Raw genomic sequence first — 25,466 nt, 5'->3', positions numbered from 1 at the left:
AGCTCTGTTGTTTGGACTAAGATGAGGAAGAATACTCTAGACAGAACACATGAACAGGTACTGAGGTATTAAAAAGCTGGTGTATTCCAGAAAACCTAAGTGGCCGAATACTATATGAGGAAAGGGGGAAGTTGGGGGGTGAACGGGGCCAGGGTCTGTAGGCCAGTGAAGACCAGGCTGTTTGATCTTCATTCTGTCAGCAATGGGAAGCCACTGAACAGTTTTAAGTAGATAACCTCATCAGATCTAGTTTAAGAAAATACTCAGACACTTGAGGATCTATGAGAAGAGACGAGACTGAGAACTGTTAGTGGGACAGCTCAGAGTGATTGGTGCAATTCACTGGTAGTGGGGATGGAGGAGCAGATGGATTGGGGAGCTCTTCAGGAGGGAGAATCAACAGTTTGGAGGCTGACTGGGTATGCAGAGGAAAGGAGAACAGAGGCTGAGTCCAAGGTTTCTAAGTTTCGGTTGCGTGGGTAATGTCATTTGGTGAAACAAGGGATACAGGATATGGTAGTTACTGAGAGAAGAGACTTAGTTTAGAAGATAAAAACTTGAACTTGTCATGGCAAACCATTATGTCCTACCTAGGTCTGTGAGAAGGGGCAAGTGCCAGATACACTGAAAGAGAATCGTGGCACTGTACTCCAGGGCCAGCACAGTAGAGAATGCATAAACGAACCCCCGCCACAAGAACGGCAGGCTCTGATTTTTTTCCACGTCATCCCAGATGTCCAATTAGGTACTTTTTTTTTGGCTGGACATGGACCAACTGCAAAGACATCTCATCTTCCACTACCAATCAATACACAATCTCTTGGCTGGGAAGCCAGACCCACCGGGCTGGGCACACATTTAATTAATAGGAAAGCTGCTCTGAGTGAGCTGCCAAAGTTGTAAATGCAATACCACTGGCTTTGTCTAAATACAGGGCAAGTATACACTGTGGATAGGATCTTAGGAAGCAAAGCAAGATACCTGTGGGTGTGTGGGGCTTTTGCCAAATGCACAGTAATCCCATGTCAATCAACACTTTATCTTTACAGACCATCATTTTAAAGCTGGCATTTTCACACATGTGAGGGTGGTACTATTGTCTCCCTCTGTAGCCCAGGTGGGCTGGTCTGAGAGAAGGGCAGAGAAAGGGGATCTGCATTTTTGCACTCATTAATAGATGACCAGGCCCAGAAATATGAGCCTGAAAGACATGCCAGGCATTTTTCTGAGAGTCACGTAAAAGAAAATGAGGGAAAACGCAAGTGCAAGAGATATTACATTTCAAGTCATTAGGAGTTGGTCTAAAAACTTCAAAAAGAGGTTCAGCTAACATAATGTAAACTTGTGGGAGAACCAGTCCTGTTTAGTGACTGGCTCCTTTCTCTCAAATTGTGTTTTTCAATTGTGGTAGAGTATTTCTTCATGTGAATAAACATACTATTTACCCATTCAACTAGAGATGAAGTAGTTTCCAGTTTGGGGCAATTACCAAGTGCTGCTGTGAACATTCTAGTACATGCCATTTGGTAAATAAATGAGAGTCTTCCTGTTAGACAAACACTGCCAGACAGTTTTCCATAGTGGTTGTACCAATTTACACCCTCACCAACAAAATATGAGTTCCAGTTCCTCCTTCACCCACACTTGGTTCATTTCTTTTCTTTTTTTAAAGCTACTTCAGTGGATGTCTAGTGTGGCAACTGCTTGTGATTAGAATTTGCATTTCCCTAATGGCTAATTAACTTGAGGAATTATTCTCTGAAGTCTCTTAATCTATAGGCTCTCCTACCCTTTCCCTTCGCAGTTTATTTGTTGAAGAAACTATGACCCCCTTTTTTCCATGAGAACTTGAATATATATAGCCTTATGGTTGCTGCAGGGTTATGTATTTTACATAAGGGCTAGACTCTGTGATTCTATGTGTTAACCCTAAACTGAAAGACTGACAGTCACTGCCTGGGTCCACGAACCTGCTTCCAGACCAACCGTACAGCCCCATCCACGTGGGAGCATAGTAATTCAGAATTCTAACCAGCCTCTTTTCTCTCTTCTTATGGTTATAAAGGGAAGATAGGAACTCTCTTTCCTAACTGGTGAGAACGCTTCTAGAAGAGGCTCAGTCCATCCTGGAAAGTCACCGAGGTGGCAGTCAAGAGTAAATCATGTAACTTTTCAGGGCTTCAATTTTTTCATCTGAATAGTGGGATGGCAAATAAGTTTCATTTTTAGGGCCAATTCTAAGCAGTTGAGGGTTGTTACCTGGCGTGCTCTAGAAAGCTTCTGAGGTCAAGTCTAAGCTCAGTGGAAAACAGAGCTGTGGTTAATCACTGGCATGGGAATAGGAGGGTGGAGTGGCAGCATCTGGGCCAGGTATTTGTCACCTTTAGAAGATAATCTCTAAGGACTCTTTGGGCTCTGATATTCTATATAGTCTATGTGTGATGAATTCTATTATCAATATGGTTTGGAAATGGGGCTTTTGGTTAATGACATATTCTAGGTAAAAGCAATTCCCAATTTTCAGAATAACTAGATTATAGTAGGGCATATTTAATATCGTTATCAAAAATATAATTTAGCCTTCTAAAGGTGATGATTTTGAGAGAAAGCACTTGAGGGTTCTGCGTTATCACCAGGTTATCATCACGAGCATCAATTATCTCATAAGGAAAACCTAAAAGTTCTGGTTAGTAGAAAATTCTGTATACAGCATGTCAAATGAGCTACTATTCTATTTGGTGCTGGCTAAGAACTTATTCTGACCAATTTGTGGTTTAAAGGACATCCTGATAGAAGGGCAGTGTTCTGTGGTTAGCCAATTATCCCCAGCCAACTGCTATTTTCTAACAACAAGGCTCTTTGTGTCTTGGGAGATCTGTCAAGTCCACAGCAACCCCTCCTCTGAAAACTATCCCTCTTCCTCCACCCAGTCACAGGCAAGGGGCTGTGGGACCTTCTTAGTAACTAACTTTGCCCTTTGACCAAAGTTGGACCAAAGAGACTCTCTCTGCTGTGAATTTGGAATCAGGGCTGGTCCGTCTCCTTTAGTGTTCAAATGGAGTCAGACATTCCCCCCTCAAGCTATCTGCAGTGAGATGTGGCCCAGGAATGGAATGACTAGCTCCCTTGAGTCTTGACTGCTTTCTGGTCCCTGGCTCAAATTCTCATGAGGCTTGACTCTACTTCGTACCCTTGAGTTTGGTGAGATACCCCTGTATCCTTATGCATTAGCATCTCAATAGATCCTCTTTTCTAGGTTAGGTTAACAAATATTTCCTCAGTATCTCCTATAGGGGTCATGTGCCCATGCAGGGCTAGGACATAGGCAGGGATGATGAAAAGGGGGGAAAAAGCAGATATCAAAGAAAGAGATGAGAAGAAAAGGAAAAAAGAGAGAGGAAGAAAAAACAGTAAGAAGTAAGATCCTGAGAAAAGAAAGACAAGGAAAGTGAGGACAAAAATAAGGAAGGAATGAATGATAAGCAAACTGATGAGATTACCCACTTGCTCTGAAGTCAGAACTAGGGGATTGCGAGAATAAAGTATGGGACATACAGTTACAAAAGAATGAGGTAACTCTATATATACGGACACGCCCACGAGATGCTGTAGGTGAAAAAAGCAAGGTGCAGAATAATGTGTATAGTATGACCCTAATTTTGAAAAGCAAACAAGCCAGTAGTCTAACAAGCTAGTCAGATAAAACGCAATTAAGCCCGGATGATAATCTGGAAGTATCCACACTGAACTGTTACGAGTGGCGGCCTCTAGGGGGTACGATTTGAAGTGATGGGGAGAGCTTTCATCTTTACTAAATACTTCAGGATTATTTCAATTTTTCATAACAAGCATGTTTTACTTTTTGTAATTAAAAAGAAAACTCAATAGGAAAAACAAACTACAAAGAAAAGGAGAAAAAAAAAGATTACCTTGGCTCGGGCCTCCCGGGATGCTTCTGCTTCTGCAGCCATAGCTCTCTGGAGCTGCACAGGCAGCTTCACGTCCTTAATTTCCACACGTTCCACCTTTATTCCCCAGTCGTCAGTGGCGTCATCCAGGGTAGACTGATAGGAAGAGAGAAGGCAAGCTAGAAACGTTCAGCCCCAGCCCAGAGGCCTCAGGTATCAGTCTTCGTTGGGACTGGAGTGGATAACGCACTGGGGCAGAGTTGTAGACAGATTAGTTACCCTGTGGTGGAAGGGATGCTCAAGTAGGGGCTGGGTCACTGGGGAGCGGATCTCGATTCTGTTACTAATGCAGGGGTTTCCTAAAAGGGCCAGATACTAATGGTGTAGTTTCAGTCTCTGTTGCAACTACTGAGCCCTGCCATTATAGTTCAAAAGCAGTCACGGATAATACACGAACCAATGGGTGTGGCTGTATTCCAATAAAACTTTACTTACAAAAACAGGTGGCTAGCTCAGGTGAGCCATATTACTTCTTTGTGCTTCAACTTCTTCCCTTTACAGTGGTAACAATGAAATCATACTATCTATTTCGTATGATTGTTGTGGGATCAAATAAGATCATAGATTTTACATACAATGAAGCCTCTACGAATAATAAGAGTTCAGATTTATAGTACTTTATCGTTTTTGAACAAGTCAGGTTTAATTCATCATCTATTACTCAAGCAAGATTGGAAAGCATGAGAGTTACAAGGGAATCATGGGACTCACAGAGAATCAAGCTTTAACAATACCTGCATTATCTTGCAGAATGGCCTCTGAACTATTGTGTGAAAGAAAAAGGTTATTACTAATTCTGGAAAAAAAGTATACACTGAGGGAATAAAAAAACAATGCATGCACCTCAGTTTATTAACCCACGAGCTATCGGTGTGAAAAACATCCCCTTCCATCAAGTTTGGGAAAACCTTTCTATGAAGGAAAGAAGGCCAGGGATTCCCCAACTTGAATTAACAAAAAGTTCTCAAACAACCATTGAGCCTTTGCTTCATTTTTCAATTTCTGGTGAGTAACAGCACTGGTGCACTCCTCACCTGCATGTTGTGTGCAATTTCTTCTCTGTCAGAGAGGATCTGAGAAAGGTTTTTGGTGCCCAGGACGTTCCTCAGAGTAGTTTGTGCCAACAGACGAGTGGCCGAGTCAGCGTTGGTGATATTTGCCACAGCCAGGGTTGCATTCTGAACGCGGTAATAGACCACGCCATCCACACTAATTGTCACTGAATCCTTAGTGAGGATCTATGACATAAAGAAAGCAATTTTAGGGGCTGGTGTGGTGGTGCAGTGGTTAAGTTCACATGCTTCACTTCGGCGACCCAGAGTTGATGGGTTTGGATCCTGGGCACGGACCTACACACCACTCATCAAGCCATGCTGTGGCGGTGTCCCACATATAAATAGAGGAAGACTGGCACAGATGTTAGCTCAGGGACAATCTTCCTAACAAAAAAAAAAAAAAAAAGGAAAGCAATTTTACATCTGTCAATCAACTATTTCTTTAATATAACTGCAAGGAATGTTATTCTGTAGAACATCTTAAAACACTAGCTGATTTTCTTTACTCAGTGCTGGCGACTGAATGCTGGTGTCCCCCCAAAATTCATATGTTGAAACCTAACCCCCACTGTGTTGCTATTTGGAGGTGGGGCCTTTGAGAGGTGATTAGATCATGAAGGTGGAACCCTCATGAATGGCATTAGTGCCCTTATAAAAAAGACCCCAGAGAGCTTTGCCCCTTTTGCCAGGTGAGGACACGGTGAAAAATAGCCCTATATGAACCAGGAAGCAGGCCCTCACGAGACACCGAATCTGCCAGTGCCTTCATCTTCGACTTCCCAGCCTCCAGAACTGTGAGAAATAAATTTCTGTTGGTTACAAGCTACCCAGTCTATGGTATTTTGTTACAGCAGCCCAAACACTCTAAGATAGTACAGCATCAGAAAGTTAATTATCTTTAAAATTTTAGTAAAATATATTCATTTATTCATTAATTCCATTAATTCGTTCAAACATTCAACCAATATTGAGACTCCACTCAGATAGGTACCAGGGATAAAGGTATGAAAAAACTTGTTCCTACTTTCAAAGAGGTTGGGGAATCAAAGGAGGCTTTAAGGGACAAAGGATGGGCAGTTGTAGGTGGCAGGGTGATACCTGAACTAAGTCTTGAAGGAAGAAAAAGATTTTCTGAGGGTGGAGGGTGGAGTGAAAGAGTCCTCAAGGCAGAGAGAATAATGTGTGCAAAGGCACAGAGGTATGGGAGAGCCTAGGTTTGATGAACTAAAAGTAGCACAGTATTACTAGAACAAAAAGTGAACAGGCAATGTTTTTATAGAGCGAGGTCAGGGTAAATATATATTTACAGCATGCTACACAAAAACACTCAACAGGACATAGTGCCTCAATGCTTCCCACCATTAGTTTGGTATACACGTCCTTTGACATTTGGCTCTCTGGCCTCATTCCTCCCCGCTCCCTCCTGCACACTCTATACTAGACGACATGTATGCTCCCGCATGCATCATGTTCCACGTCCCCAGGCCTTTATGCATGTTGCCCCTCTGCTTGGATATCATCTCCCCCCTCTCTCTCTCCCTCACAGCATCACACTGGCATATTCTTACTCATCATTCAAGACACAGCTCAAGCGTCGTCTTCTCTGTGTCTCACTTGGCAGAGTTAAACCCTCTTCTCCTTGTACCCTACTGCAGTGACATTATTTATTTACATCATTACCTCTCTATTAGACTATGAATTTCTTGAGGGCAGTTTGTCTCTGTATCTCTAGCACTGGCGGAGCGCTTGACACATAGCTGGTAGTCAATAAACGAGAGATGATCTAAAATGAAACGTGGTCCTAGAACACAGTGACTGATGAAAAGTGCAGGAGTGAGAGTCAGGAGACCTGAACTGTAGTTCCAGCTCCGCCTGTACCTCCCTCGGCGATCTCTAGCAAGGCCTTTACACTGTTTGACTTAGAGATTCCTCGTGTGTGACATGGGGCTAATAAGACTGCCCAATTCTAGGCAAATTTCTTTGAAGATCAAATAAGAAGATGTTTGTTTACGAAGCCCTTTTGAAAGCGTAAAGAGCTACATAAATGGAAAGTAAGAAGAACAGAATATAACACAGCTGTTTGGTCCTGCCAGGCATCAAAGCAGTAATCCTTTTTTAGTAATTTAAAAATACTTCTAACTTGGAAGAGAAGTAGGGCATTTGTAAATAAATGTACAGAATATTACCATCTTGTGTGGAAACTAATTATTTCCCATGATGTGATGGGAAACTGTGTATCACAAATTCCTGTCCCTGTAACTGCCACAGCCAGAACTTTCTCAAGCTGCAGCCTCTCTGCCTACTGTTTATCGTAGGCAGTGTTTATCTCCCTTCACAGTAAATTCACTGGGGATCGGAAAAAGGACTGCTTGCCAAATTCCAAACTGCTCTGCATTCAGCAGCTTGTAGGAGACAAGGAAGCAGCTGGAAGGCAGAAGCTGAGAGCGACCCTGCCAGAGGCCTACAACGGTGATAGAGTAAAATGTCAGAAGAATTCCCAGCTACCCTGAAAGGGGCTGCTTCTGAGAGTCAATCTTCCCTGAAAGATGGGAAAACATGCAGAGAATACAATGATGCTCTCAGTTTAGTTCTTGTGGGTAAAAATGATTTCTGGTGTCACCACATACGTGTGGATTATAAAGTCTGATCTCACCAACTGCTTGGATCAGTACCAGCAAGGAACTGCTAACCTGGCTTCTGGATTTTGTGACAAGAGAAGGCAACATGGCCAGGCTCCACTATCCTGCTGGGTATGCGGCCTTTGGCCAGGAAACACTGACAGGATTCTTCTGTTCCTCCCTTCATCATGTTTTCAGGCTTTCTGCAATGGTCACTATGCCTCCTTAGACACGAGTACCAGAATGGCCATCACTTCTTCAAGAGCCATGATGGAGCTAACGTAGAACGCAGTTAGCACAGAACTGTGGAAAAAACACTGGACAGGGAATCCAAAGAGCTGGATTTTAGTCCTGGCTCTGCCACTGTAGTCTGCAGGAATTCCCTTGTCTCACTGTAACTATATACTTCTAGGGATTCTGCTGTGAGTGTCAACTGTGATAATATTTGCGACGTAGTTTGAGAAAGCAGGAAATAATTACTAGTATAAAACATTATATGCTTTATTTAAAATGGCAAATGAGCAGTTTCTAATTCTTTGGCTTCTAACCAATTTATCTAGAATAAAATCAAGAACCTTAAGAAGAAAGAATATTATACTAAATAGGATTTTCTATCAGAAACCCATAGAGGAGAAATGTGGGAGTAAAAATGACAACAACGATAACGCTAATGTTATACTTACATTAACATTACACTATGTTTTGTAATAATAATAACAAGCACTTATATAGCATTTTCTATTTATCAGCCACTATTCTAAGCACTTTATTTATAATACCTTATCTAGGCCTCACAAGAACCTTATAAAGTAGCTCCTACTATTATAACGTCTATTTTGTACATGAGGAAACTGAGGCATAGAGAAGCTAAGGAACTTGGTCGACGTCACAGAGCTAGAAAATGGTGAAGGCAGATAGGCTCTAACCCTGTGCTCTAACTGCTATCCTAAGCAGCCTCTCATTGTCAAGCACTTTCACACATGATGTGTCATTTATTCACAGCAAAAGACAACCTTACCTCCTGAGGAGGAATATCAAAGGAAATAGTTCTCATGTCCACTTTGATGAAGCTGTCAGTGCACGGCAGGATAAAAAACAAACCTGCGGCAAAGATAAAAAGATACGTAGAAGATTACACAGAGACACCAGCACCTCATCAGTTCACTTCACCACTCAATTCTAAGAGAACCAACCTAATCAAAGGAAAGTCAACAATTCATCTCAGCGAATGAGCCAGAAGCCAAGAATGTTATCCTTGACTCCTCTTGCCCACATCCAACTGTCCCCACCAAGGCCTGTGGATTTCATTTCCTTACTTCACTATTACCGTCACTCTTTTGTTTTCACTAAGACAAATGCAACTGCTTCCCAAGTCACCTTTCTATTTCTTCTAGTTTCTCTCCTGCAATCCATTTTCTAAGCTGCAAGAAGAACCATCTTTCCTGAAATACAACCATTGAACAAGCCATACAAGGTCCTACACAACCTGCCCTGGCTTCCCTCTTCAGCCACTGCCCTCTCCTCACCCTGCACTCTTGCTGGGCTGAGCTATCTGCAGTTCCTGAGCCTGGGATGCTCCCCTCCACACTGCTTTGTACACGTTGCTATTTCGGCAGGAACACCTCCCCTCTGGCTAACACCTTTTCATGCTTCAAGATTCAGCCAAGAGGTCACCCCAGAAAGCCTTATCTCATCCTACTAGTTCAGGTCAGTCACTCGTCTCTGCGTTTCTACAGCTATCTGTGATTACTTGATCATAATATTTATCACAAAGGATTGTAACTATCTGTTTTCTTGTTGGTGTCACACCACCAGACAGTAAGATCCTTGAGGGCAGGGACTGTGTTTTCATCTCCACTGAATTTACAGAGTCTGGAACAGTAGAAGCTTAACCAAAGTTTGCCAAGAATAATGACTGAAAGCCTTTATTCTAGTGGGAATGCTCATGCTCAAACTTCCATAGCTGTAGCTATTCCTGGCCTAAGATAATCTTATCAGCTTGAAGGGGAAGGGGAGGGGAGAAGAGGGAAGGAAAGGGTGATTGTAGCAAGACTGGCCAGAACAACTGCTATTGTTATACAACTGCTGCTATGTGAAGTCCTTTCTAAGTCCACAGAGAAGAGACCCTCCTAACGGGAATCACTTCAACAAAAGAAAAATTTCAGTCTCCACGTGTACAATCCAGACTCCTCGGACTGACCAGGTCCTTTGGCTCCTCCTTGTAAAATGCGACCCAATCTGAAGATGATGGCTCTTTCGTATTCTTTTATGATCTAGATTAAAAACACAAACAGTAATTTACCACGAGGAGTACAAATATTTATATGCAGAGCTCTTTACATACATTTTTCTGCTCTAAACAGGTTAGAGGCCTTTATTCTGTTTTCTTTCCTACAATCCAGATCATACCTATAAATAACATGTCCAATGTTCAATCACCCTGCCAAGTATGATATTTATTTACTTTTTTTTTACTGATTATAAAAGCAACAGATATTCATTGTATAAAATCTGCAAAGTCTAGGATAGTATACAGAAGCAAATCCATAACCTCATTCCTCAGCTGTTAACACTATCATTCAATGACTCGTGCATTGTCAGTAAAGAAAAAAAAAAAGCTAAAGTCCTCATAGTTTGTCTCCTGATTCCTTAAATTATAATAATAAACTTAACTGGAAATTCTTGGGGCATATTTTATCTTCTTAGGAATATGTAAATGATAGCCATTTATCAAAGTATTAATAACTTAATAGAAAAAATAACCTGCATCTTGGGGGTACTTACCATGTGCCAGGCATTGCAATAAGCACATTCAAATACATTAATTCTTTTAATCCACACAATGGTCCTATGAGGTGCGAGTTGTCATTTCCTCCCATTTTACAGGTGAGGAAACATGGCAAAGGTCACACAGTAAACAATGGAGCCAGCAGTCAAACCTCAGCATCCTAACTCTGGAGAACTTGTTCTCAAAGGACCATCCCATATCCCTGACTCCAGAAAATTTTAGATGGCGATCCTTACTTTAACCCTCGGGAAGGACTGACTGGACAATGGCTGAAAAGAAGTTTTAAGATTCCATTATAATAGCTGACTACAGTGAATTTTCCAAAAGAAAGATGAAGGAAAAAGAACTATGGGCCAGTATGGTCTCTCTCTGTCTCTTTTACACACACGCTCACAGAAAGGGGGTTTATGTGGGTAGGAGTTGACCCCTTTCCAGAAGCAAATGAGATGTTCTTTACCTTTATGCACATCCATATTGACAATGGGAAAGTTATAACTGTGAACAAGAACGAGGCAGCCACCAAAATCCATCCACAAGGTCCAAGGCCTGTGCTGGGGCTATCTGTGAAAACAAAAAATATACAGCTCTTATCATTGTTATTAACACGATCCTGCCATCCTCATCCTCACTGAACACCTATGCTTGGCATTCTACCAGCTGTTTTACGTGCATTTTCCCATCTAATCCTCATAACAAGCCTCAAGTGTAAGTGCTACTTTCCCTAATCTACTTAACACGGTAACACAAGTATTTTCCCCATTAGTCTTTTTACTTTATCCAGCAATCATTTATTAAGCACCTAATATTTATTATGCCCTGGGCTTTGCACTGAAGTAGTAAAAATGAATAAGACCCAATCCCAGCCATTGAGAAGGTTCAAGTTTAGTGGCGAAGACAGACAGAAAATTATAACACTGGGTGTAAGCATAGAGTATCTGTTCAGAATATTCTGAAAACACACAAACAGGAGTAACTCACACAGTTGGGATGGAGGTGAGAGTGGAGTGGGGTGGGTAGGTGATGGTGGTGGTTATCAGAAGGGCTTCTTACAGGATGTGATGGTTAACGAAAATACCAATGAAAAGGAAGGGGGAAGGAAGGAATAAGGCCTTTAAGTCTAGGGTATAGCATAATAAAGTTTAATAAGAGTATAAACTTACTTAGACTCTCTTTTTAAAGAGATAACCTGCAAATTATTTCACTGGGTACATGCACCATAATTTATTATCCATTTCCTAATTATTAGGTTGTTTATGATTTCTTACAATTATTAACAATGCTCTAATGAACATCTTTGTACACAGTTTTCCTCTCACATTTGTAACCCATTCCCTTTTCTGTAACACGAAATAGCTTTTTGTCTGATTACAAAGGCAATTCGTGCCTCACTGCAAAAAATTCAGAAAAATATAAAAAAGGGAAAATTTACCCAATCAAGAGATAATAAATATTCTTCCAGACTGTTTCCTCGGTCACACATATTTTTATAAAAAAATAAAATTTGTAACCCATTTCTCTCCCCTCTAGCTATTGTTCTTTCATCCTTTTTAGCCTTTGTTGCTAATCATTTGTGCTTTTTCTGTTTTAGTTTTAATTTTTTATCAGTTATAGTTGCAGAAAGTTAAAAAGTCAAAGACTTCTACAAGATCAGTACAAAAAGAATGCAGTCCCCTGCTCATCTCTTCCAATTTCTCCTTCCTCAAAGGCGACTGCTCTTTTGGCTGAGTATTTTGGTATTTACCTCCATATTTCTAAATAATATGCTGGTTTTGTTACTTCTTGCTTTTCAGTTTTGAGCACTATTTTTTACTATGGAAAAGGATTTCATTTTCTCCGCCCCCTCCCCTTACCACATGAACATACCCATCCTTCTAATTATGTCATAATTTTGGTTAGATCAATATCAAATTTTATATTATCATGAATATGTAAATGTGAATCAAAGCTAAGCCACATACTGAGGTATAATTAGTTTTCCTTTCCTGTACAACTTTTTGGTTTTTTCTGGAGTTCGTGTCTTAGTTTTCTCCTTTGTAATTCTCTTTGATTCAACCTCAAACCTTCTGTCAATTGTCTAAATCGCCTTTCAGAAGGGTCAGGTGTTCTCTCAATCTCATCCTCAGAGAGTCTCTCGCAGCCGTGTCTGGTAGTCCTCCCACCTGGTGTGCACGCCGCCACTCTGTGACTGCCTTTCACTATGGTCCTGGGAAATTCCCTTCACTTCCTGTGTTGTGTTTCCTGTTTCCTATATCCAGTGTCTTCCTCATTTTTAGTTTGTTTTTCCTTTCTGTAGAGGACAGAAGGACCGAGGACGCCAAGAGATACTATCACTTTCTTACCAACCACAGAAGGCTTCTGCTGTATCTCCAGGAGCTGTTCAATAATGGGAGGAGATTGGCAAAAGGGGAAGAGGTACATGTTAGTGCTCAGAAGAAAGGGCAAAGATGGCAGACACAGGACTTTGAATAAATAGGAGGCCAAGAAATAAGCACAGAGTTAAGGCTGGGGGCATGGGAGAAAAGAGAGACACAAGCTGGCATCCAAGTCAAGTGCTTGAACACACAGGATGAAAAACCTGTGAAACACTCAAGTGTGAGAAATACATGAGTTCAGTACTTTGGTTATACATGACTTCGTAGTTTTCTGATCCAGCGTCGTCGTTTGAGGTAAATGTCCTTATTCATAATTAAAGGAAGTGACCGAAGTTAACCCTGGAGGTTTCTAAGTTATAATTGTTGGGGGTATAGACATATTCACTGAGAGAATATTCCAAGCAAGGCCACAGTGCTGCCTGTAGAGACAGCTCTATCAGGTACGATCATAACTGATAATAATCACAGCAGCCATTTTTAGATGGTTTGTTATACCCCAGGCATTGTGTGAAATTACTTTAGATGTGTATCTCATTTATTGTTTACAAAGCCCTGTGAAGTTAAGTATTTTTTTTTAAAAGATTTTATTTATTTATTTTTCCCCTCAAAGCCCCAGTAGATAGTTGTATGTCATAGCTGCACATCCTTCTAGTTGCTGTACGTGGGACTCGGCCTCAGGATGGACGGAGAAGTGGTGCCTCGGTGTGCGCCCGGGATCCGAACCTGGGCCACCAGCATCGGAGCGCGCGCACTTAACCACCAAGCCACGGGGCCGGCCCACGTTAAGTATTCTTAATTCCATTTTACAAACGAGGTAACTGAAGCAACACAACTTTCCCAAGGTCACACAACGGAGGACCTGGGATTCAAATTAAGTCATCTCACTCAAAGCTCATGTTCTAAATCAATTCACGCTTTGACTCTTTGCCTCTGAATAAACACATCCTCATTAAAGAAGTTTTCACGTTTGGAGCACTTTCTCAAGACAGTATCCACACTGGGAGAGCATGGCAGGAGTTCTGAGAATGAAATCTGATATTCCTACAGAGGAAGCCCTCTTAATTCCAGCTGTGCCTATTTATAGCAAAAGATGGTCTCAAGGCTCTCTGCCAGGCTCAGGTCAAGGCTTCCAAAGTGAAATGGATTCCAAACAAGGAATAGATTGGCCAAAAATACTTATCTGACAGCATTTGGGATTTTCTAAAATATTGCTCCAAGTCTCCCATATTCCAGGCAAAGTGCATAGCTCTATGTCCTGAATATATTAGACTATAAACTCCCTGAGGGCAGGGATGTTTCTTATTCATTTTTATATTCTCAATGTCTAGCACAGTATCCTGCATAGAGCAGATATAAAATACTTCTTACGAAGCTTTCCAGCTAGATGTGTTCTTTCCTTCCTCTGAATCTTGATAACCTCTCTTATGGCACTTATATTTTACCTAATACTTTAATTTCTTGTGCAGTTATATCCCTTATTAGACTGAAATTTCCTGAGAACAGGGAGTGTCTAAGTTGGAATTTTAATTCTGTTACTTCTTAGTGATCTTTACCTCTTTCAACCTTAGTTTCCTCCCCTGTAATAACTAAGAATAATTAGACCGGCCTTGTAAGATTGAGGCAGTGCAGATAACAGTTTTCTGTAATCCTCCCATTTTACTCAAGTGTTCAAATTTTCACAATGAAAGATGGGAAAATAGGTAGTTTTTACCCTTTTTTAACAAAAGCCTCTTAAACGACTTAATTTTTCCCTCATTTCATGCCTCCCTCCTGCCAGGCTAGGCTTGGACATTCAAAGATCCTCGAAAAGCTCATTTATGAATTGAGTTATTAAATTATTGAATTATTATCTACATGAGGAAAAGCCAGAAAGTCCAGCCCAGTTTTTTTGTGCTTACTTTCCATTTTCACATTGTGTTTTTGAAAACCACAGATGAGTACATGCAATTACAAACTAAGACGAACAAGAAATTAAGTGGATTTCCTGGAAACTGGTCTTGGCCTGTCACATTTCAAATGCTCAGCTAGAAATAATTAGAGTGTATATACTGGGGAAATGGCACCATTTCATATTATTCTAGTGCCTTTAAGATGAAACTATCCTATTTTCAACCCTCAAAATTCTTCCCCACCTGATTACAGCTCAAAAAGGTACACAAATCACATTCCTCAGGGAGGTGAGGCTTCAATTCCACCAGGCTGTAAATGAACCCTTTCTCACCTACCATTTATGGGGAAAATGGAAAAGAAATTCTCAGTCAAAATTTCATGAAATGCATTTCCTTCAAGTTTCCTTCATTATCTTGAGGACTGAATCCTCCCTACCAGCTTTCCCAGGTAAAAGGCAAATAAGGAGCAATCGGAATTCCTGAGATATTTTGGTTGATATACTTGTTGATACTTTGCTGGGTGAGAACACTCCTAAAGATTAAGTATCCCATGATTGTAAATACTACTTTGCCATGGTTTACAGTATTCTTTTCTTTTACTACCAAACTCTTTCCTGAAAACTGCATTAGAATAAATTTTTAACTAACCAAAGAAATGTTTTGAAAATGGATATAAGCCTATACATTAACATTTTCTTATTGAACATTCAAATTGGGCTTACCTCCAGGAAACCCAAATTAATAAACCCCAAATTAATGTAAATTTTGAAAATTACTGCCTTTTGCCCCCTTATTTTGAAAGCAAAATATTGTCAGTAGAAAAATTAGAAATTAGAGCTTAACAAATAGAAAAGTTATCTATACTTTTGTTATCTCTGGATGGTGATTATTTTCTGCCTTGCTAAATGTCCTTTAAACCTTTTCTATCTTACTTCTTTTCAAAAATGAAATAATGGTACATAATGATTTTATGTATAAAATGCTTTTAATATTGTGAACATCTTTTCATGTCAGTACCTATTCTTTATTATTAAAGGCTGAATAATATTCCATTGTTCCATATGATACACATTTAGGTTGTGTTCAATTTTCTCAATTAGAAACTGCTGCACTGAATATACTTTTAGCAAAGTATATTCCACACATCCTTATTACGTAAACTAATTTTGCTGAAAAAGATGAAATTACATAATTCTTAAATTTCTCTCATTCCAGAGGTATCTTTTATTACTACTAATAATAACCATTTATTGAATGTCAGCCACAAGCTAGCTCCTTATATATATATTTCTAATGTTTACAAAAATCTGTAAAGTAGGTATAAAATATTCCTCTTGGAGTCCCAAAGTAATAAAGCAAAAGATTTTCTGGGAAGAGACTCCCCCCCCCCCAAAAAAAAGAAACAAATGAAAAAACCAAATTGTACAGTAATTTTTGTTGGGTTAGCTTCTGGAAAAGCACTAAAATATTCTTTAACACAGGCATAATTTCAGAGCACTGTACAGTGTTAATGATCCTATATCCACTGAGTTACTTTAAGGTCTATCGAACTTGGCAATACTGGATATCATGTGGAGTCATAAACTCCATTTAGCACTGCGACTTTAAAGTTCAAAAGATACTGGATTTCCTCTTCAGAGAAAGGCCACAAACATGTCTTACACAATATCTGAAAACCTGACTCCAAGTCACATGCATTACTACACATAAAAAGAAAAGGATGAGCCAGAGAATTACTGAAATACCTAAGTAGCAACATTTAAAGAACAATCTTTTCCTTCCCCTTTCCTGGAATGTAGGTGAAACAATTCATGTTGTGAATTGCCAAGAACGGTGTTTTTGTGTTTGTTTTGTTTTTTTTGAGGAGGAGGATTGGCCCTGAGCTAACATCTGTTGCCAATCTTCCTCCCTTTTTCCTTTTTTCTCCCCAAAGCCTCAGTAGATAGTTGTATGTCATAGTTGTACATCCTTCTAGTTGCTCTATGTGGGATGCCACCTCAGCATGGCTTAATGAGCAGTGCATAGGTCGGTGCCCAAGATCCGAACTGGCGAACCCCGGGCTGCTGAAGCAGAGGGTGAGAACTTAACTGCTACACCACCAGACTGGCCCAAGAACAGTGTTGTTTGGGTGGGGGAAGATAGGATGGCTAGGAATCTAGTCTCAGAAACACATGTTATCTGGTTCTAACAGCATTTTTTGAGGGGCAACAATAGGTCAAAATGAAAGGTCTTGGAAATTTTTGAATTTTTCTTAAAAACATATATATTCACGATGTAAGTGTTCTTTTTGGCCATTATTATTCCTCATCAGAGATTCTGTGTCAGGATTTGCAAACTTTTCCTGTAAAGGGCCAGACGATAAACATTTTACGCTTTGTAGGCCATAAAGTCTGTCACAACTACTGAATATTGTGCCACTGTAGTGCAAAAGCAGCCACAGACAACAATACATGAATGACCATGGCTGTGTTCCAATAAAACTTAATTTATAGACACTGAAATTGATTTTTACATAATTTTCACATGTAATGAAGTATTATTCTTTTTTAAAAAACTATTTATAAATGTAAAAACTATTTTTAGCTTGTGGTCCATACAAAAACAGGCAGTCAGCCAGATTTGGTCCACAGGCTGTACTACCCATTCCTGTTCTATGTCATACACCTATCTATTTGAGGAGGAGGACTTCATAAATTAAATGATACATTTGATCTTTCCTCCAGTTTTTCCAATAAGGGCATATTTCCCAGATTCCCAGTTTCTCTTTCCTTTGCTTTTGTCAAAACGAAGTCTTTATAAAACCTGATAAGCAAAAATTCAAACTCAAGGTGAAAACAGGCAAAAGGGCAGATAAAATATGTTAATATAAATATGTCTTCAAATAACCAAAATGTTAACTACAACTGAGTTTTTCAAGTGACTGGAATTTTAGGAGAAATAGACAAAGAAGGGAAGGAAACAGTAGGAGAAAAGGAAAATAAGAGAAATGGAGAAAAGGAGTAAGGAGGAGAGAGACAACAAAAACGAAGGCAGCATGCTACAGACAGAGATTAAAACAGGTAGAGGTGAGAGAGAGGCAGAGTTGAGCACATAGCAGGGTTGCAAAAAATATATGCAGAAAAATGATGATATTTACTTGGAGATCATAGCTTACAGTTCATTTGGGCAGAGGCTTTCAAAGCAAACTTCAAAGTAAACAAGCACACACTATAACCCATCTTTCAAATGATTATTTTAATTAGGCATGGTTTATAGTTCTTCCAATGCCCTTATTCTTAAACCTCTAGGGAAGAAATTATTCTCTGGGCCAGAGTGGGTACAGGCCAGATGGTATCAAGTTAAGAACCATAAGCGGGGGCTGGCCTGCTGGCGTAGTGGTCAAGTTCACATGCTCTGCTTTGGCAGCCTGGGGTTTACAGGTTCGAATCCTGGGCACGGACCTATGCACCGCACATCAAGCCAAGCTGTGGTGGTATCCCACGTACAAAACAGAGGAAGACTGGCACAGATGTTAGCTCAGGGACAATCTTCCTCAGCAAAAAAGAGGAAGATTGGCAATAGATGTTAGCTCAGGGCTAATCTTCCAGAAGAACCATGACTGAAGACTGTAACTTTTCCTCCCTCTTATTAACCGTCTATAGCTAGAAATACTAGACCGAAAGCACAGATACTGATGAAGGATGATGTTTTGAATCACCAAACTTAAAATGTGTTTACTATAAGATATAAAGGAAAGGAAATGGACTAATCCTTTTAAGAAAGATTTTCAATAAAGTCCTTTGCTCAGCTCAAAAAGAATATGAAAATTAAATAGGTAGAAATATTTTATTTCCCAAGCATCTTGAGGATTTTTGGCAGCTTTCCTTCATTCAAATGTTTCTAGCCATAAAACAGGAGAAAAAACCAGGTGAGAGTAACCATCAATAAGTTTAAATTTGAAGCCCTCCGTCTTATATAGGTCTCCCTCTCCTAATCTCCTGTAGCTCTTCACTCTTTCTAAACAACATTTATCACACTTGTAATCATCTTATTCAATGTCTGTCTTCTTCGTGAGAGTTTGGTCTTGTTAAAGCAGTAGAGCACAATGGCTTCAGGGCTGGCTCTGCCACTTATTAGCTGTGTGACTTGGGGAAAGTACCTTAAATCTCTGTGCTTCAGTCTACTCATCTAAAAATACGGCTAATAAGAGTACCTCCTCAGAGGGTTAGTGTGAAGAGCAGATGAGCTAATACGGAAGACACAGCGCATAAGAGGTACTCAAAAAACATTTGTTAAGTAGTTGTTGAACGAGTTGAGTAATTCTGCCGTTTCTGGTCGGAGGTCGAGGGGAGAAAAGACTATTACACAAGACAAACTGAAACTACATGTCAGCAGACAGGATCCAAGAAGACAGTTCAGAATCATCCTCTGTCTCAAAGCAGTTTTCACACTGCTTTCCTCAAATGTTTTCTTTTCTTTTCCCTTTTTAATATCAGACCTTTCCCACCCGTGAGGTTAGAGGATTCAGGAAGGAAGGATGGGCTGAACATGGCCCCTGTCTAGAAAGATAAAAACAGTTATGTTCAGAAAAATTGGAGAGAAAAACAATTTCATAATGGTATTATGCTCATTAAATTTAGACTAGTCCTCAAATATATTAAAACAGAACAAAACCCTTCTACTTCAGTTTTTTTTTTTTCGGCTCTTTCACTTGGACATCTTAAAAGTATCTATAATTAACTTTTTATCATAAAAGTCTTTGGAGGATAACACCATTTTAATTTAAAAAAAAAAAAGGGAAGCAGAAACATAAGGAAACTAGATCATAAGATTCCCTATCCTTCAGCTGAGGCCAAATAGCTAAGTAGTGGCTAAGAGCTTAGGGTTGTGGTGCCAGACTCTAATTCTACCACTAAATTTTCTTGTTAGTAACATGAAGGAAACAATAGTACTTATCTCATATGAGAAAATACATAAAGTGCTTGACACTTAGGAAGTGTTCAATAAATAGTAGCCATTATCATCACAACTTGAAGATTATTATTGATATAGTTTATAGGAATAAACTTTTTATTACGTGAATTGCCTACTGGGACCTGCACACCATAGAGAAAATATTCAGACTAACAATCTGCTTGGGGATTCTATCTCTGGAGGAGAAAGAGACCACATTTGGGGACGTAAGTCAGAGTTCTAAACTTTCTTGGACCCCCTCTCATACAACGTTTTGTCCACAAATTTAAACTTCCTGTATGATTACTAGGTTTTCTGAAGAGTCATTGCTCATTTTTTAATTCTTTGTTTTCCTCATTAAATAATATCTTAATAAATTACATTTTAAAATTTCAAAAGTACATTCACATAAATTTTCTCATCGGATACTCAAAACCTTGGGAGATAGATACCACAGTAAGATTACGCACAACATATAGATGAGGAATTGACTCTGGAGGTTGAGAGACTCGCCCAAGATGACCCAGCTAGGAAGTGATGGTATTGAGATCTCAATTCAGATCCTGGAATTCTAAATTCCACTCTCCTTTCACTACACTATGCCATCTTACCATAAGTGCACATTCACAACTGGACAAGGTTGGTATAATTTTCACTGTCTGCTACTTTAGGACAGACACTTTATTGCTTGTATCTTCAAGGCTAATCTACTGAAATGTCAGGCCAAATGCTTGGGGTTCAAGTTTCTTTACTAGTCCAAGAGTACAGACAAAGATTCAAAAAGAATGGAGGAACAAGTGTGTGTCAACAGAAAACGGACACACACTTCCTTCTTTCTATTGATTGTGACCTCTAACTTCGCTCTTCCCACACTTTAATAAATAAAAGGACATTCCTTATTAAGTATAACATATTGCCTTGACAATTGTAATCCCTTTATTGATAATATAAACCCAGACAAATAGTCTATCTATAACAAGAACATGTACCTAATAAGGAACGTGATGATCACACTCCATAATCAACAGTTTGGGTTACAACAAACTTAATAAAATAGACTGTAAATAGAAAAATGTCTCTACCAACACAAGGCAAACATTTAACAACTTGATTTACTCCGTGGGAATCTTTACCTCCCTCCTCTGCTTGCTTTTTCTTTCAACAAATATTTTTGCAAATGTACTACATACTTGATACCGAGCTTACTACTGTGAGGTAGGACATATCTCTGCTTTCTAAGCTCTCCTGGTCTAATAAAGGTGATTATAATTGATATTTACAATACTGCATAATAAACATTATGATAGAGGTATGCACAGTATGCCAGGCAGACACAGAGGAGAGGTGCTCACTTTTTTTCTGGTTACGATAGTTTTCTGAAAAATGTTTTCCCACACCTTCCTGAAAAATAGATTTTGAATCCAATCTCCAGCACCGTATCAACACTAAAAAATTTTTTTTCTTCAAAGCTGACCAAGCAGTCAGTGACTATCTTTTACAGTGTAAAATTTACACCATCAGGTTGGACCAAGAACATATTTAATCATTAATAAAAAAACAAAAACAAACATAGATGCCAGCTCTTGTAGACTTGGTCATCAGTTTGAGTTAATTTATGACCATTGATGGTTTAACTCAGATTAATTATTGAAGAAGTTACAAAGTTCTCCCCAGTCTGATGGGCTGTAACAACTGAAATAAACAAATCAGTCCCTTGATTCCGCTTATTTTCAGGCATTCTCCCAGAGGGATCTGTTCTGTTGACATGGCTCTTAATTATAATAACACATTTCTTTGCAATCCACCTACATTATTTCATTACAAAATGAATGCACTGGCTTTAAGAAAAGCTAGTCTTGCCCTAGGTTTGGGCATATTTATGTTCCTAAGACTAATTATCAGCAAAAACATATAGGGACAGAGTTTGGGCTTTTATATTCCACTGCTTCGCTCAGAAGCAGCCCTCTGGAGCTGTCTAATCCAAGAGGTCTTGATGGAAGCTAGACTCCCCTGGGCTTTCTTTGTTCATTGTCTCTCACCTTCACTGAAGTGCTGATGTTTGACAAGGTCCTCTGTTTGGGTATGCATTTGGAGGTAGCTCAAGGATAGGGAAAGTGGTTTGGAAAATCAGATAGTCCAGGTCTGAAGCCTAGACAGGTGTGTGTTGACTGTCCCACTCTGAGCCTGTTTCCTTGCTATAAAATGGTGGAAGATGACATTGTCCTTGTGGAGTGTTAGAGGACTGCAATTAGATAATGTTTGTAGGGGCCGGCCCTGTGGCTTGGTGGTTAAGTGCGCGCGCTGCGATGCTGGTGGCCCGGGTTCGGATCCCGGGTGCGCATCGAGGCACCACTTCTCCGTTCATCCTGAGGCCGAGTCCCGCATACAGCAACTAGAGGGATGTGCAGCTACAACATACAACTATCCACTGGGGCTTTGGGGGGAAAAAAAATAAAAGAAATAAAATCTTTAAAAAAAAAAAAAAGAAAAAGATAATGTTTGTAAAGCACTTAGGTAATGTCTGGCATATGGCAAGCACTCGAAAAATTCTATTTAATAAATTCTAGTAATGGCTTTCCTACCAGTATCAGATCTCTAACATTTACATTAAAAAAAGGTGACATAGACCAAGCAAAATTTTGTTTGTATGTATAATTTTCTGAGGAGAGGGTACATAGTTTTCATTAGAGTCTTAAAAGATTTCTGTCTAAAAAAAAGTTAAGCATAGAACCAAGAAAAAGAACTTAGAAGTCACAAGTGGTCTGTGACCATGAAAAACAACTAAATGAACATTAAGTACAAAGATCATGTTTATTCCCAGAGAACTTCTACAAATTTCCGAATACACTTTCACCAAACTTCTAATATTGTCCTCCTAGTCCTTTAGTCTCCCACCAGGAGGTCAGGGTAGGAGGAAAGGAGCCTGCCCGCCTTCCTACCGAGCAAAAGACAACCGTCAAAGAGGCGGACTGCACAACTTCTTCATGGTCAAGTTTGAGAGTCAGTCAAACCCACACTTAAAATACAGCTCCATTATTTATAAACTATGTGACTTGGAAGTACTTGAACCTCTTTCAATATCAGTTTCTTCAAGTATCTCCTCCTTGTTACACTCCTGATTTGGGAAGATAACTCTCCAAGGTGCTTAGTAGAGAAAAGTGAGGGATGAAGATTTCTATCATTCTTTTGATGCTTCTGGGAAGGAACTAAAGATTAGGATGGCTGGGCAGGGGAAACGGGACTTATACTGGATGGGTGGACAAGGCTGGCTTTACAAATAATCGAATGGACGGGTCCAACGTAGTGTTCTTGGTGAGGTGCTGGAAAAGCCCATCCAGCCCCCTAAATTTTTCACTGTAACATCCTGTCTGAGATTCCATCCTTAGAAATAATTCCTTTGGATCACTAAGAGCCCCTGGGAGGGACTCAATACTCCCTAGAGGTTTATGCCTCTCTTTATGAACCTCCTCCATCCCCCTAAGGAGTTAGCCAATAAAGCTTCAAGGTGCTAGCCCTCTCACGGGTCCTGTCTCCTTGTCAGAGGAACAAGATTGAGCCACTCACAGCTTCTGCCTTCAAGACTGGGAAGGCCCTGGCAGGGTGGGAGTGAGGTGGGGGAACTGAGAGTTCCTTGTAAGGGACAAAAGACCCCAAGGCGAGGTCCCTAGGACAAAAGGAATACAGTGGAGGCGGCAGAATGGGGCAGAAAGTGAAGGTGGAAAGAGACGGGGGAAGAATGCCAAAAAGAGACCTTTTTTCTTCTGCAAATACGGCCTACTATGTACCGGGAGCTGGGGCGGACCTCACGGGTCGGTCTTGCTTCTTACACAGGAAATTGGCCGGGGGGTGGGGTTGGGGGTGGGGGAGCAGGAGTTCTTTCCAGTTCCAGAGGAGGGGGCTCACTCTCGGGGTGGGCGAAGGTTGGGTGGAGGAGATGGCCTCCTAGGGGGTGGGGCGGGTAGGAAAGGCGAGTCGAGTGAAAACGCTGGGTCTGGGTGTGGGGTGCAGGATTTAGCCTCGGCTTCACCATCGCTGGCGGCCTGTCACTTCTGCAGTTCCTCGCCCACGTGCAAGACACGAGATAAGGAACGGACAGCGCTGGCACAGGGCCTGGCATCTGGCGTCTGGGGCAGAGGCGAGCCTCTGCTGGGGCTCTGGATACCGGAGACGCGCCCTGCTGTGCGCGGGTCCACCGGGTGCCGGGCACGGGGCGTGCACTCTGCACCCTAACGTGCTAACCTGACCCCCAGCCCGCGAGGCAGGGTTCGTCGTTCTCAGCGCAGGAATGGGGAATCCGCACAGCTAAGAAGCCGCGGAGCCGGGCCTGGGACCTCCAGGCGGGGGCTCGATCCCGAGGAGAAGGGGAGGGGGCAGCAGGCGACCCCACGGGCCTCGCCAGGGGCGCGGGGCTCACCCTTGAAGGAGTCGGGGAGCCGCCGGGCCTGAGGATCTGCTGAGTGCCGCTTCTCAGACATGCTGCGCGAACCGGAGTCGCCGCACTCACGAACTGCTCGTCGGAGTCGGAGCCGTGAGGAATGCCCTGAGGGCACCCGAGACCAGAGACCGGGGCTGCGGTCCCGCCCCCTCCCCGCGCCTGGCCAATCAACGCCCAGTATAGAGGAGGACACGCTCCCTGCCCCGCCCGTCGGCCTGCCCCTCCCCCGGCGCCGCTGCTTCGTGGGCGTTTCCCGCTCAGTCCAGGGGCTGAGGGGCGTGACCTGAGGGGCAAGGCACTTCTGAGGCGGGGGTCCGGATGAAGCCGCAGCGCCGGAAGGGAGGAGTGGAGGCCGCAGGGCGTGGGCCTGGGGCCGAAGATACTGGGGAGGGGGCTGAGGGAAAGGCGCGAGTAACAAAACGGCGTCCTTCTGGGCAGAGGAATTAGAGAGAAGAAAATGGCGCCCTCCCTGGGTGGGGTGGGCCCGAGTTGAGGGGAGGAGGCGGAGGGGCACCGGGTGGACAAGGTGAGGGCGCAGAGGCTGAGCCGCCAGAACCAATGGTGTGAGGGGAAGGGGCCGACTCGACCACCTTCGAGCTGAAGGGAGTGAATTCCTGTGACGTGCGTTTGTTCAGACAAAATCCTTGGGAGCACCTGCCGTCTGCCAAGCGGCGTGCTCGTTGTTGGGGTAGGGCGGACAGCGGGCAGACACGGGGCCCGCCCTCGTGGAGTTTACGGTCCGGCTGGAGACGGGCCACGACCAAGTAAACGAACCAGCTGGTTACGCGGGGCGAGGAGCGCGGTGAGGGCAACGAGGGCCTCAAAGAGCAGAGGGCGTCTCCTTTAGTTAGGGCGACGAGGGAACGCCTCGCTAAGGAGGCGGCGTCGAGATGCGACCTGAAAGATGAGAAGGAGCCAGCCTTGGGAAGGGGGCCAGGCGGTGCGGGAGGTTGGAAAGGTATCCCAGGCAGAGGGAAAAGCATATTCAAGGGTATTTCCAACCTCAAGCTTTTCGTTGGGTTGTGGCTGAAACCTCAAATTTAAAAACCATGCGACGTTTTATTCTCCATGACTTGGTCCCTAGGCAAACTGTGCAAACTATGTTAATGTACACAAGAAGGTACACTTTTTAAAACCTATTATTTTGAAATATCGGTTCACAGGAAGTTGCAGAGACAGTACAGAGAAGTTGTGTGTACCCTCTACCCAGTTTCCCCCGAAAGTCACATCTTACGTAACTGTAGTATCACAGCCAGGAAATTGACAGTGGCACAAAATGTGTGTATAGTTCTGTGTCGTTTTATCTCATGTATAGATTCATATAACCACCACGGCAATCAAGATACAGAGCTATTCCTTCACCACAAAGATCTCCCTTGGGAAGAGCACTTTTTCCTTCTTTTTAATAT

At 41.7% G+C, this 25,466-nt stretch overlaps 1 protein-coding gene across 1 annotated transcript in view; it reads right to left on the bottom strand.

The window, feature by feature from the left end:
• STOM (stomatin) overlaps window positions 1-24,166 on the bottom strand; it is a 28,266-nt gene extending 4,100 nt beyond the window's left edge. Inside the window, exons 1-6 of the mRNA XM_004423389.3 lie at window positions 24,037-24,166; window positions 10,887-10,990; window positions 9,842-9,914; window positions 8,660-8,742; window positions 5,003-5,206; window positions 3,930-4,064 (exon numbers count right to left, since the gene is read on the bottom strand). Of these exons, the coding sequence (XP_004423446.1) occupies window positions 3,930-4,064; window positions 5,003-5,206; window positions 8,660-8,742; window positions 9,842-9,914; window positions 10,887-10,990; window positions 24,037-24,097 (660 nt within the window). The 5' untranslated portion in view covers window positions 24,098-24,166. The remainder of the gene's footprint in view (window positions 1-3,929; window positions 4,065-5,002; window positions 5,207-8,659; window positions 8,743-9,841; window positions 9,915-10,886; window positions 10,991-24,036) is intronic.
• Window positions 24,167-25,466: the final 1,300 nt, after the last annotated feature.

This window comes from Ceratotherium simum, chromosome 29, assembly GCF_057802395.1.
Source record: "Ceratotherium simum simum isolate JZ-2026a chromosome 29, ASM5780239v1, whole genome shotgun sequence".
In the NCBI taxonomy this organism is placed as follows: Eukaryota; Metazoa; Chordata; class Mammalia; order Perissodactyla; family Rhinocerotidae; genus Ceratotherium; species Ceratotherium simum.
Note: the sequence above shows the minus strand (reverse complement) of the source record. Positions and strands in the feature narration are given on the sequence as shown.